Source organism: Spodoptera frugiperda, chromosome 18 (genome assembly GCF_023101765.2).
Source record: "Spodoptera frugiperda isolate SF20-4 chromosome 18, AGI-APGP_CSIRO_Sfru_2.0, whole genome shotgun sequence".
Lineage (NCBI taxonomy): Eukaryota > Metazoa > Arthropoda > Insecta > Lepidoptera > Noctuidae > Spodoptera > Spodoptera frugiperda.
Genome location: NC_064229.1, coordinates 10,024,428 through 10,039,825, shown reverse-complemented (window position 1 = coordinate 10,039,825; position 15,398 = coordinate 10,024,428). Strand labels below are relative to the sequence as shown.

Sequence of the window (15,398 nt, the reverse complement as noted above, 5' to 3'; positions counted from 1 at the left end):
CTAAACGATGCATATTACCGTATTGTTTGTACTTGCACAAGACATAATCAGTTATTGCAGATACATCACAATTCACATAACTTTGACACCATTAGCGCAAATTATATGAAGTTTTTAATAGCACGTAAATATTCTGAGGTCACATATGTTAAGGTTATGATTTTGGCTGAGGTCATTAGATAAGTATCTTTGTATCATAAAAGGTCCGTATCATTACAAAACTGTTTTTATTTCACGATGAAGTAACTGAGGTGCACATATTAAAATGTCCTCTCCTCGACTTGTGTATCAGCCTTATTTCTATTAGTGACAATGGCAAGACGTTTTTTATTAAAAATGTCTAGTATTATAAGACCTAACGATAATATTAGAACTTAAATAACATAACATTAGTTTTGTTTCATTAATCGACCATTTCAAAATATTATATTAAGTATGTAACAGGGTACGAACTTGCAGCTTTATGTAAGATCTTTGACAATAAACACAAATGGTCAAAAAAGGCGATTTTACTCATTAGGTCCGTTAAATTACATAACAGCTTTTCACAAAATTAAGTAACTAACAACTTAACTAGCCATCTTTAACCCGTAACCTTTGTTTTACTTACTACTTCTGTCATATGTTAAGAAATAATGTTAAAGTTTTGCTTAAGTAATGAGCTGATTTATAACTTAAGAGTTTAAACAATACTTTATTATTTAATTTACCACGTAACATGTTTTATGTACCTACCTAAGTCTTAAGTTATAAAAATGTTTCAAAGACAATAATTAATATTTTGGCAATAGATACCTAGTCTCTCCATGGTGATGTAAATTTTATGTAGCTATTGTTAACAATCAGGTGATCTGATGGTTAATGGTAAATATCCCCAAAGCTGCGGACTACCTGGCGGGTTGCCGCCGCTCCGGCTTGAAAAGCAGGAGTAAGAACGGGGTGGTTTTTAGTCAGTAAGAGTCTGACACTCCCTCTCGCCTCACCCAAGGTGGAAGAAGTCGTTGGATGATTTTCCGCTCTTAAAAAAAACTTGATAAAGGACTAGGATAGGTCAGCACATAACAACAATAAGTTAATAAATAAAATATATGATGAAAATAATTATGACACCCATATGTAAAGTCGCGTAGAAAATGTCATTAAACAGAGAGAAAAGCTTTAAGAAATTTTACGACATATTGTCCAGTGTGAAGTAAGATTTTACGACGTGCAATATTAGACATACGACCTTTTGTCAATAAGCATAGTTTTGAAGTTACGACCGTGCTTTCAGCTTTGTATGCCTTTTGTGATTTTCCAGCGAAATATGAAGTGAAAACAGCTAGAGGATTTGTCAGTTTGTCTAGGTAGGTATAACTATTATTTGGGTTAAGTTTCAAAGAGAACATGTTAAACTGTTAATGTGATAAATGCTGCAAGTAGGTAGTCTGATAAATTACATTTTGTACGACATCAGTCGAAATGGGAGACAGACGTATGTACGAGTCGAAATGTTTGCCTGAAACTTTTAATCGGTTGAAGGTTTATGTTACTTTTCACAAGGCTAAAGCATATGCTAAATATTTTAAGTATACCTATATAAAAAATCCCTTTAACTCCTTTTTTTAACTATAGAAACGTAACTACAATTAAAATTTATATCATGAACTAAACACGAGAATCATGAACCTACAAAGCTTAAAAGATTATCTTCAAAGTCTTGCGCAATATCCTACATGCAGTCATTAAGTGTCATTACCGAGTGTTCACCCAGTGATCTACAAACTATAATAGACATAGATATACTATGTTGTTGCCTGTGACTTCTCTCGTCATTGAGACATTTACCAAACAATTTTTCGGGATAAAAATCTTACATCACGGATATCGTTCCTTTTCCCGGGATAAACTCCCACCGTATGTTACCTCAATGACTGCCTGCCGCATTGATCGACTGCATGGTGGTGCAAGGAGGTTCGGGTTCAATTCCCGGGTCGGGCAAAAAATCACTATTCGAAAAAAAAACTTAGTATAACACAAATGGTAAAAAGTTTGTGTACATTGTAAAGTGGCATTACATGCCGGTAATGTGCATCTCTGAATTCCCCTTTGGGGACAAAATACCTGATGATGTTACCTCAATGAACCCTTATTACAAGTCATCTATAATTACAAAGCCTAACATAGATCCCAGTGACAGTAATATAAACTTGAAAACCAAATATTTTGTAGTATCTAGTCATTCAATCTCTAAGGCTAAGAAAGCACCGTAGTGGGGTTACTACGGTGTTTTCTTCCACCAGTCTCACATCTCACGCACAAACTCGACCACAGACATTACAAAACATAATCGCAGCTAATCTTGAATCATTTAAACCATAATTATTAATATTACGATGGCAATTTTACCATAACTGGTGACATTCTTCGCGATTACTTTCCCATTGAAATGGAAAGTGACCCTGTAGTATAAACATGATACTTTACGCTCATTCAAGATACGGCGAAAGTTGTGACGTCATTGGATGTTCTGGGAATCGAATGGAGCGTCTATGTGACGTCACTAGTGCACTGTCAGTAGTGCCGAAAGAAGAATATAAATAGTATAATTACGAGTTTTGATCCACACCACTGTAAATTCACAAGTCTGTCTGTCTTTCTTCTACGTCGCAATAGAACGATTTAACTTATTGTTTTTAATTATTGTATTGTGTGCACTTTTTTCCAAAAGCAAAATACCGTAGTGTTGCTTTGCAAAAGTGGTAGTCCAGTGTTATTGGTGACCATAAGGTCTATCGAAATTAAATTCATGGTAGGAACATGTTTAGTTAATTAAGTGGCTGGGGACTAACTATATTTTAATAGATTTTTATTGGCAGTCTATTTCTTAATTTTTATACATTAAGCTATCTGTTATCAAGTTACTTTGTTGAAACTCCAACACACGCAATATCTATAGGGTCAAGGGATGCGCCTATAGCCACTTAAAAAAAACAATGTCGCAAGTACAAAAATTTGACACCGCACTCACAAGGTGAAAAAGGTTAGAAGTCATGTGGCTCTTTTCACAGTACCTAACTAACGGTGAAATCTGACCTCTATATATGTAGGCATAAAATTGTAAATTAATCAGTGTTAGTGATCAATGACATTTACAAACTGATAGACATTTTGTAAGCTTGGTTTGATTGTAAAGAAATCAGAGATGAACATAGATAATAGTATAATGTGAAGAATCTTCTTGTAATAATGATTTATTGGCAAATTGATTTGTGGGTTACAATCATGCGTTGTAATTTACAATTAAATATTGTATTAGCAGTTAAAAGAAAATCGTAACTTACTTTGAACATACAAGTTATTAGTTTGTATGAGCCGAATGAATTGTAACACTGAATTGGATCAATGCACCCATTACAATATCATCTCCACAGTCAAAAAATAATATTAAACTGAAATCAAAATGTGGAATCTGAAACTGTGCTCGGTGAATGACAATAGACTAAACTAACACCTATTATGAGACACCCTCATTATATACTGGTGAAAATTTAACGATTGTGTGTCACCTTTGCCAATTGCCAATTGAATGTCGTTGATATGTAAAATACGCTTAGATAATAATATAGCTCCCCAAGTAAGTAGATATTCATTATAAAAATGACAGCAGCAACCTACATAAAGATCATCGAATCAACGAACCAAACCAACAATAACCGAAAACTCTCCAAACAATCAAATAGTTACTTTATACACCATAATTATCCAATTTCTCAAATAAAAAAAGTGAAATTAAATCACCTATTGTCTTGGTCTGTCGTTTGTCACATTCAATTTACGTAGTCTCAGAAACGGATGTATCAATGATGGTAGATGGTAGCTATCGTTGCGCGACCGTCGCACAATTGACGGTATTACCATTACACGGCGATTTGAACGCGATGATTCTATTTGGGATCATTACTGTCGGTCGCGGTTACGCTGTGTAGTTTGTGGACTTGAGCTACTTTCGATTTTCATATTTTATTATGGTAGTGTAAGTTGTGGTGTTATAATTTTAGAGTTGACACGTCTTTTAGTTAATTTTTATCATAACACTTGCTATTTTAAGCCCATTATAATATATGTATTCAACACGCCATTGTACAAAAGCATAGGTAGGTGTACATTTTTTTTAAATAATATGGCTGATGAGTCTTCAAAAGGAATCAACTTTTACCTATCTGGAAGACTTTGATTTTTGCCTTTTTCATGAAGAACTTCAGCTTCAGTTATTCCCACCCAATCAAACAATAAATGTTGTATTTCCAATTTTACCCAAGTCTATAGTGTCTGCACTAAAAGTAGTACAAACAAGCCTATGTCTCACAGATGTCCATCGACCACGGTCCGTCGCACGCGCCGCACGGCTTCACTTTTCCCAATACACCTTAATTTATGACTCTACCGTGAAAGCCTAACCGGTTTCTATAAAGTAGAAATTTCGATACATTTCCACGAGACCTGGTTATTAAGGGCGTTTTGAAAAGCCATATCTTATTAATATAGCTAATAGGATGGTGTGCCTTATTCGTTATTAGCTGTACATTTAAAAAAATCCGCTTTGTGATATTTGGTTGTTGTAAAAAACTTCTATGTTTTAAGTGACTTACTAAATGACCGATAAACAGCTGAAATAAGATACTGATGCTAGAATAAAACAGAGGAAAAGAGAATAATAGTACCTTTCTATGTAAAGTTTCCCAAAATTTTAAATACATATAAAAGGTGTCTTTTACAGGCGTGTAAAATTGAAATAAAAAGCTCTATTGTAATCGTTCTTTAAAGGTAATTTAATTTACTGATCCGGTTTAAATAAATGTTTTGGAAATCGATGCTCTAGTTCTGGCTTAAAGCACGGTAATGGACTAAGACTAGATCTAAGTATGTAGTGCATATAATGAATGTAAAACAATAATTTGATTGTGTCCTAGTTAAAACTAAAAAGCTATAATTTCAGATTAGCTGATAGCTAAATTGAAAGTAAAAGTCGGTCAAATAGCAATCTAAATATTAATACGCACATTAAATTGTTTTTAATCAAGTATTCGGTGATTTGGCACATTCATAATATTGTTATTTTCGACATTAGCCTGTTTTGTTCCGTTGGTCAGGTAAATTGCACGCATAGATGTTATACAGCATACACTTAGTAACGTCAACAAGTAAAATGGAATGAAGGAAAATATTTTTTGTTTGTTATTAAGTGAAAATTTAAAAAATCCTTGTCTTTAGGTCATGGACTCAAGAGGCGAACTTACTTAACACCTTACTTTTTATCATCAACCTAATTTTGGACGCTCAATTAATATTTTAAAATTAAAAATTGTAAATCGATTAGGTAGGCCCAACGAACAAACCCCTGGCTAAACACTATAATAATTATGCCCAAAACACCTTGTTTTTTTTTAAGAGTTTTTATATAAATCATTACCCATATTATCACTGGAATAAGTACCTCTCCTTTTCGGTTTGTCCAGTCGGGTAAAAACAGGTTCTCAGACAGTAGACATGAGTGATTTGCGACCAGTACCCGTCGGTAAGTAAGTAAGGCGCCTTTCTCCGAAACATCCGGCAGACCACGCGTTATTTGGACAGCTGATTTTGACATTACTACGTGTGTGTGCGCACGCGCACGATTGTGTTACGTATTGCTACGGATCGATACTGTTATTGGTTTTAATTGCATTACAAAACTAGTTTCTTATGTCAGGAAGAAGTTAGTATTATAATGCAAGGATATTAGATAGTTTTGAATATTACACAACATTTTTTATAGTATAAGCCGGTAAACGAGCAGATGGATCGCCTGATGGAAACACCAGGGGCTTTACAAGTGCGTTGCCGGCTTTTTGGGGTTAGGAATTTAAGGGTTGTTGGGGAAATCCGGGATTTGATAAGGACTCACACAACGAAACACAACGCAAGGGTCGGCTTCTATGAGGCGAAGCGTGGCTCTCCCACACTTAACATTCTTATGATGTTACATTTGGATGTTACTGGGGAATTTTTAGATGTTCAGTGACAATGGACATTAGATTTTTTTGTCCTTACATCCATGTATAATAATTTTATGCTCATACATAACAAAATAATAAATTCTTTCTCAGTTTCCTATCTCTTCGCGATTTTATAGTAGACTGGTAAAGAATATTATATCTGCCCACCAGTATACATTCATTTATGTGCTATGTATTTAGTTTATGAAGCATTAAAAGCGTATAAATATATAAGCGTTTCGAGGAGTCTTCTAAACAATAAGGGTAAATAAAAAAATGTTTTCTAAGAAGTAATACATAAGTGTGTCGCCGTGTCAGACCCGGTTGTCGGACCGGACATGAAGCCGGACCGATGATTCAGAGTTACGGACATTGTTACGTATCTACGGTTTGTTGCGTCTCTTCTGAGTCAATGACCTGATGATTAAACATAGGATATAAAACTTTGTGACATAACTACGTGACTACTAAAATTGCTATGTATATAGAAATTCTTCTTTTTATTTTTTTTAGTAGTGTTTATTTAGTCTGCGTTTGTGCAAAAACTACGTAAGGGTTTTTATCAAACGACTCTTATTTTCTTTCATTGGCAAAAAACATTGGTGTCCAGAAATTAGACCTGAGACAACTTATAATTTTAATTAAGCCAAGCTAAGTCATCGTTGTATCATGACCAACAACAATGCTTAGACTAAGTAATTTTCATTAAACGGTTTATTTAGCGTGATCTGTTTATTTATTTGGGTCTTTAGTAATTAGCATTAATCCCCTTCCTGACGTCCGATCGATCTGATATTTGGTACACACTCTTAATCTCGATGACCATCGAATATAAACCCATTAAAACCGTCTAACATAAAAAATATTTTGATGTACCTATTACTTGTTAGGTTTTCTTTTTCTATAAATATCTACTTAATTATTGCAGTGTGACGTTAGACGACGGTGATTATGATTACCGTCGCGGTCTGTACACCGCATCATAATTTGCGCTTATCACATACAAGTACATTTTACGAAATATAGTCTTAATCGTAATCTCATTAAAGTTGCAATTTCTTTCAAGCTAATATGCTTGGAGATTTTGTCATTTTATATTTACTTTTAAGGTGTTGAAAGTAATGAGTTAATATACTATTTGCGTCAATACTGGTATGAAATGAAATGATGTGTGGGGAACTTTATGAAATAAAATGACTGGAAACAAAAATTGGTTAGGCAGAGACAATGGAACGCCAATAATTCAAAGATCTAAAATCAAATAAAGTGAAGGTAAATGGAATTTTCCATAATTTGGCTATATAATTTACCTACGAATTAAAAGACAATAATGTGTAGTCAACAAGTACCTATTAAACAATTAATTTTAACCACTTTAACAAGCTCTAAATACAAAATGTATAACTATAAAAAATATATATTAATACTATCATTCGCATATTAATACGAAGACGAATGATTTTCATTCAAAAGTGTGCGATTGCGTTTAAATTACATAGGAGTTGTGCAAACGGCCTTGTTATGTACTTCTAATCGAAAGTTTATAAGTATATACGAGGTGTCAACACTGCTGCTATTATGAATTACATTCTTACTTGCATTTACTTGATAATGATTTATTTACAAAAATAATGAAGGTCAAGTACCTTTTTGTGACCAAAAAAGGTGGTTTACATTCATCATCATCATCATCAGCCGAGAGAAGTCCACTGCTGAACAATGACTGACAACCTCCCCTTAATCCTCCACATGAATACATTACATTACCTTAATTTTATTTATGGATACCATCCTGAGACTGGTTCTGAAATTAATATATTTAATCAATGTAGCCAAATAAATGCGCCGGAGCTGCGGACTACCTGGGTTTACTGGAGCTCCAGCTCGAAAAGCAGGAGTTGCAAAGGGATAGATTTTAGTCAGTATGAGTCTGGCACTCCCTCTCGCCTCGCCGAAGTCATTTAATAATTATCTCCCTTTAAAAATACAAATAAATGTTTTCTCATCATGGTAGTGATCTTGGATAAGAAAAAGTATAAGATGTTTGAGATGCGCCTACTTAAAGAATAGTATTGAATGTTTGATATAAGATTTGCTCATTAGATTCTACAGGCGTTCTATTACTAAATCAGAAATTGTGAAATACATATTTCTTATGATTTTTGCTAATAGCTACTACATCGGTGTAAATGTGCTTTACTCATGATTAGATACTGACCTATGTACTAACTAAGACTGCTATGTATTGAATATAAGCTTAAAATAGAGCAACACGGTATATCTTTATTATTCTCAGTACAGGAACTCTAAACATGACATTTTGCCGTCGCATTAATTAACAACTAAATACATATGTACAATAAATATAAATACTTTACCCACATTGCATCGTTAAGTCTTGTTGTATTTATAAATAATTGTGACTTTATTACAATCCGGTCATGAACCAATAAATTCTGTGTAGTCGTGAGACAAGCCTATAAAGACCAATACAAGCTATTTAATATTTCCAAGTATTCATTAGGTTATACAGGTGATGAACAGAAGTCTTACTTTTTATATTAGATCACAATTTTGTCTTTAGTATCATCATCATATAAGTTTTTAAACTGACATGGTCACTAACACTATTATTAGAACTTATTACGGGATATTTACCATGTTTATGCGCCATGATCACGGATTAACTGAGTTAATCCGTGATCATGGCGCTTGCAACAGTGCCGAAATATCGGAAACTCGCCAAATTAAATAAACATGGTAAATATCCCGTAATAAGTTCTAATAATATCATCATCATTATCATATCAGCCACGAGACGTCCACTGCTGAACATAGGTTACCCCCAATGACTTCCAGATAGGCCGGTTGGTAGCGACCTGCATCCAGCGGCTCCCTATACCTATTTATATTATCTAATATTGTCTTTCATCTAATAAGTTTGGTAACGACGACGGCATGGTCAATTAAATGTACTTTTTTGTCTTAATTGATTGCTTGAAATGTAGACGGTTTAAAGATTTAAATGCCGCATACTTAAACTATTATTTAGTAACGATTTTGAATCTAAAACAATTGCTGGGTTTAATTCTTAAATGACTAGGTTAGGTCTATATTTTTACACTTCTATAAACAATACTAATGTTGGGTAAAACCCCTTAACCTTTTAAACCAATTAAGTTTACCTAGCAAGTTAATTAAAAATTGTCCGAACATCATAAATAACCAATAAATAAAATAAAAAGAAATCACCCAGTACATCCGTGTGCAACCTTATTTCTCAGAAATAATAATAATTATATAACCATTGTTAATCTTGACCAAGTGGGTGAACGGTTGGGGTCAGTGACCCCTCAAGGATCCGCGGAAGTGAAGGTACCCTCGACCCTTAGATCGAGAGCAGACAGATATTAAAACTAAAGATTATTTATTACCTGGTTGAGAAAAATCAAGCATTATAGATAAAGACTAGCGGACCCGACAGACGTTGTCCTGTCTACACGTTAATTTGAAAATTTTATTCTTTTTTTAATAAGCTGAAACATTCTGGACCTTTTTGACGAAAATTATTATTCAAATGTTATGACAATATCTAACGTCATTAATATTTGACACTGCGATGGTAGCGCCGTCCGTCGGATCCGATGTAAAACATTCCAAAATCAACAACTACTAATAAATTAAAAATTAATTAAAAAAACATTGTCCAGCGGACAAAATTGTGAATCTAAACCATTCTCAGATCCTCTTGAACACACACAAAAAGTTTCATCAAAATCCGTCTAGTCGTTTAAGAGGAGTTCAGTGACATACACACGTACAGAAGAATTATATATATAAAGATATGAACCTATTCAGTTTGCATTATTAAGATAAAATTACCTACACAAAAAACAAACTGCAGTAATTTAATTAATGCATGCAAAATTGTAGGTACACATTCAGTACAGGAATACTTACTGCCGCACTTAGAGTCGTTTAATGATTACTTAAATTCTTTCTTAGTAACGATTTTGTACCGAAAACAATTCCTAAAGATTGGGTTAAGTAGCGCTCCATTAAATAACTCTGAGTACACCTCTTACGTATACATGTCTTCAATCTGAAGATCTGTATTCTGTTTGTTTATGCGTAGGTAAAGCACATAATTGACATAACAAAGTAACCATACATAGCACTTGGCACTTATGGGTGAGAGTACATACGTAGTGAGAAATAAATAATTCGTTATATTAAGCATTCTAAAACAAGACAAGCAGGATTAAAAGTTCAAAGATAACCCATATGGCTTAAGTACGTACTTAAGTATTGTTGAATAAATAACTAAGATATTACATATTCTACATAGATCGAGGAGAAATCTAGGCCACCTAATATCCTGGACTAAGTTACGTATCGCCGGAAAAATGTTCCGACTGTAATTACCACTTATGCTAAATATGTAGCAATAGGATGCGCACGCGCTGCTACGTGTCTATTGGTTATACATGAGGAGATGTAATCGGGCATACATCCTCGCGTGTTTGAGAATAATATAATTAGGCTTGTTAAAGGAAATTTTGGTTATTAAGTCAATTATGAAGATTCATGATGTTAAATAATTAGAATAAAGATTGTGCGAGGCTTTAAATTTTTATTTTCTCAATTTTGAGCTTTAAAAGCTAGCATATAAAATTATATAAAATGATTTTTTTTGATATTTTTAAGCCTTTAGCGTAAAATTACAGTCAGAAAAAGTATCTGTTAATCTTTACTATGAATTATGTTATTATTATGTAAAAAATATGTAATTAAAAACTATCCCAATAATAATTAAGTAGAGACCCAAATACCTAAAACTTAAGATAAGACAAAGATTTTTTATATCTTAAAACAATAAATATCTTAAACCTTGAAGTTCTACCTGTAATTAAATAAACAAGCTATGATTAACCGATCAATTTAGTGCCTAAAGCCCATTATAAACCACGGTTTTTTCTTTAGCTATTTAGTAAAAATATATTTCTTATAAGTTACTACACTGGCATAAGGCAATGGATTTAATAAAAAAATACACTTAGACATACATATCTACACTCTACAGTCATGTAGTACATATTTTAATTCTATCCGTTTTCAGCAACCGCATCAGTTTTCTGCAAAGTAACAATATGTAAAGGATTGTTTTTTGACTATTCCATTGAGCAATGTAGCCTATAGTTTTAGAATAACTACAAATTACCTCCGCACTTTGGTATGGGACTTATAAAACAAATAATGAAAAGTGTTTGCACTATTGTACAATGGCATCACGTGCCATAGGTAATGTGCACCTCTGCCTACCCATTTGGGGATAAAAGGTGTAATGATACTACTATTCATTTGTATTAACAAATTATTGTCTTTGTTCACAGAAATCGTGCAACCAACATGTGTATTAGAGTCAGATTTCGGCTTCAAAATAAACTGCGCCTTCAAAAAGTCTGGCCTGTTCAGAGTACGGAATCTTGGCGGCATCAAAGCACATGCCAGCTTAGGTAAGTCTTTCATTATTATTTTTTTATTGATCCCATCTCCCTTATCCAAAGTCGTAATTCTTAAACTCCAAAAAGTTGCCAACAAAGTTTTCAGTATGGGAGAGCCATGCTTCTCAAATGGGCTCGACCGGAGTAATACCACCTCTCAGAAAACCAAAGTTAAACAACGCTTGTGTTGTGTTTCATTGTGTAAGGAAGTTACCGGGGACCCAATTACCCTCCTTCCCAATCTTACCAAACCTCAGGTGTTTCGTGTGTCCATTGGCGGCGGTGATTGCTTCTCATCAGGTCTATTTGCTCTTTTATCGACTTATACCATAGAAGAAATTGTTACAATGATTAGGGAGCAATAAATCAGAGTAGCTGGCTCTACAATATCTCCTTAAAATATTAACTCCAATTCCGGCAGAAAACTGGAAAGTAGCACACATTTTAAGTAAACATCGTACACATGTACGTAATAATAATGTACACATATAATTACCGTACCCAATTAATAACTAGCCTACAAGCACTGAATAAAAAGTTATAAGCCAATAGCCATTCAAATAACCACACATCATTAGTAGTCGACGCATGAGTGGACTCCAACACTTACTGGTCAGTGCCTCAGTGGCCATATGAATGGAAAACTCATTTACATACAAACGCTATGTTTCTTCAATCAAGGAAATAGTGATGAACTGCTTAGATTTTCTTTACAAATATTTTACTTTTTGAACAACTAGTGCACCTTACGTACTTTGTTTCGCCTTGGAAATATCTAAGTTTATAGTATACTAGCGGACCCGACAGACATTGTCCTGTCTACACGTCTTTCATTTGAAAATATTTTTTTAATAAGCTAAAACATTCTGGACCACAGAACATTTAAAGAGAGTAGAAATGAAATAGTTCCTGATTTGTATCAGAACGCGTGTCGCCGTTTCTCCCACCCTTTAATTTCACTACAAGCAAGAGACCAATGTCTGAGCGGATTACCCCCACAAATAAATAACACACATTTAAATCTCGAATTTGCTATTGGTTGTCACACAAACGCAATGACTGCATTTGACGTACACTCTAACACGCATAAAAACTCATGTATGCTAGGGCGAGAGAAAGGTCGATTGTTGATATCGATAAAATTTAAGTAATCTTGTTTTTGTTTTACAAGTATTGTTGAATATTGTGAAATTGTATTCATGCGAAATAGAAACCAAGTAATAAAAGTAAAATAAATAAAAAATACATAACTGAATTTTAAAACCACTTTTTTACTCAATAAGTTAAAAATCAGTAAAAAAATTAAATCATAGGCACTTTTGAACGTCAAAGCAAATATAATAATATTAATAACGTCTGTCTGTCGGTCAGCCCTCTAGTGAAGCTATTTGCTCGTTCCAAAGTGTAGATTCCTATGGAGAAGAACGAAGATCTGTTCATTCGATCTTTTTCAATCAGATTCACAATACAATTCTTGATTACATTGCTTTTCTTTGCATCGATTGCTTCAACTATGTGAGAACAATGTAAAACTAATATTCAGTCAAAGCGAGAGAAAAAAAAACCATAAGAACAACAAAATTAATACAGTCTGGAGCTGACCAGTCCCAGTTGACAGCGCTCGTTCACCAACATGGCACGTACACCAGCACCGTCCAACTCAACCATGTTGCAGGGAATCGAACGATCCAATGCCCGTGCCACCGCCAATGAGACCTTTGAGTGAGCATGACAACTCTAAGCTGACACAAATGCATTCTACTAGTCTAATTAAATGACAATGCCAGATCCTTTTTTTTTTTTTTTTTTTGAGGGGGAAAATCATCCAATGACTTTTCTCACCTTGGGCGAGGCGAGAGGGAGTGTCAGACTCTTACTGACTAAAAACCACCCCGTTCCTTCTCCTGCTTTTCGAGCCGGAGCCCCGGTAAACCCGCTAGGTAGTCCGCAGCTCCGGATCAGGCATCAGCCCTGCTGGGCCCCATCTGTGGTGGTCTGATGGCTCTTTGAGGCGCGCGCGGAACGCGACGCGCCGCACGCACGGGTCTGGTTCTGTTCGGGCGGTGAGCTACCCTTGCTCGCCGTCCGCAGGCCCGCAAATGCCAGATCCTGCCCCACTTAATTTCATCAATGTACAAGAAATGTAAAATTAATCAATATTATGCAATGAAAATAAGACGTTTGGTTACTTAATTATTATCCTGATAAAGTTGCGGATAAAAATTGGAAATAAAAAGAATTTAAAATCCCAAGGCCTGCTTCCTGTATTATATATATATATCGCGACCATCTGCGTTTCTTAGTACGCTTGCAAAAGGAACACAAAGAGTCATTCAATAAAAAAAGGATTTATTAATGTCATGTGTACGGATTTTAATATGAATTTGGTATAAATACATACTGTTAGTTAATTTATTTTTTTATAATATATATTATAATGAATGCATATTCTAATTATTATTTCGTGTTTGAACGTTAGTGATTAGATGTAACGAAACGTCATTGGCATGCGTGTGTCAGTTACGTCCAAAAAGTCATTATTTGACATTCGCTCTGTCTGTTCTGTTTACATTGTTGTTTCGTTATGACTATGAATTAAAAGTAGGATTACTAAAGGTGATATTGGTGATGAAATTCCTTCCTTCCATAGCTAAACCCCTATGATAGCATTGTAATAATATAAAGCACTTAATTTAATTATTTCTACCATTATAACTGCAATTAATCTAAACTGGTACTTAAATGTAATATTTTGTTCTTAGATTTATATAGAAACCGCAAGCTCTAAAGGCTTTTAATCATGTTTTTAGTTATCACTAATAGAGCAGCAATTGAATGCTACATTTGGCATGAATGTACAATATATTTTTTGGTGAGGCAAAGCTCTATAGAGATTCTGGCATTGTCATTTTAGCTAATTACAGGGCTCTCACATTTACAATAAATTTGTATAAAGTACAGAACACATTGAAATAACATGGTTATAGTTATATTTATAACGAAATATGCTACATTTAGTAGGAATCCAATTAATTCTACCAGTTGTGTCAATCCACAATTTTCTTACACCTGGATCTGTTGGAAACCTAAAACATAATATTAAAATAAATCATATGTCACATTCTATATAAAAAAAAACATAAAACTCACTCAAAATCTATATTACTAATTAGTCGTAATAAATAATACTTATTATTTTAATTATAAAGTGTGCTATTGAATATAATAGACTGTATCATAGTAACAATCGACATTGATTACAAATTTGCCCAACACTATCGATGTCATAGATTTTGAAGGAAATGAACTTTTGTTTCGGTACTCGGGACTCTCGCGATGGACGTAATACATTGCGCGATTTTTCACGTAGTGCAAGATTGTACTCATCTATCGCAAGCAATGTATTACTATTAGTCTGCTTGCGATTATATCGTTTTTATCTATAAATTTCATAATGCTAATGTTATAATTACAAATATCACAAGTATTTTTATGTTTTTGTACTTACCGGTGAAAAGAAATTCCTTCTCGTGCTATGCTACACACCTGGCTTCTTTTCCGACACGTTATAATAGCGCAAGACGGCATAATATAATATTTTTTGCGGAGATACGTACGCTGTCAAAACATGACAGCGATTGCTAGCCGGTAAGTATGAACATTTGAGCGTTACGACAGCGGTATGCACGTTCGTTCGCACCCTCGGCGCGTGTGGCCCGCCCACAAGGCCAATCCAGTCTCTTTCTTTTATCCATGTTCTGGACAATATCTAACGTCATAATATTTGACACTGCGATGGTAGCTCCGTCTGTTGTATCCAATGTAAAACATTCCAAAATCAACAACTACTAATAAATTAAAAGTTAATTAAAAAAAC

General features: G+C 34.1%; 1 protein-coding gene across 2 annotated transcripts in view; it reads left to right on the top strand.

Moving 5' to 3' along the window:
• Nucleotides 1-15,398, top strand: part of LOC118278196 (uncharacterized) — a 59,269-nt gene that overhangs the window by 36,536 nt on the left and 7,335 nt on the right. For both annotated transcript variants that reach the window (XM_035597306.2, XM_035597307.2), the window contains exon 2: nt 11,411-11,533. In XM_035597306.2, coding sequence (XP_035453199.2) covers nt 11,411-11,533 — 123 coding nt within the window. The remainder of the gene's footprint in view (nt 1-11,410; nt 11,534-15,398) is intronic.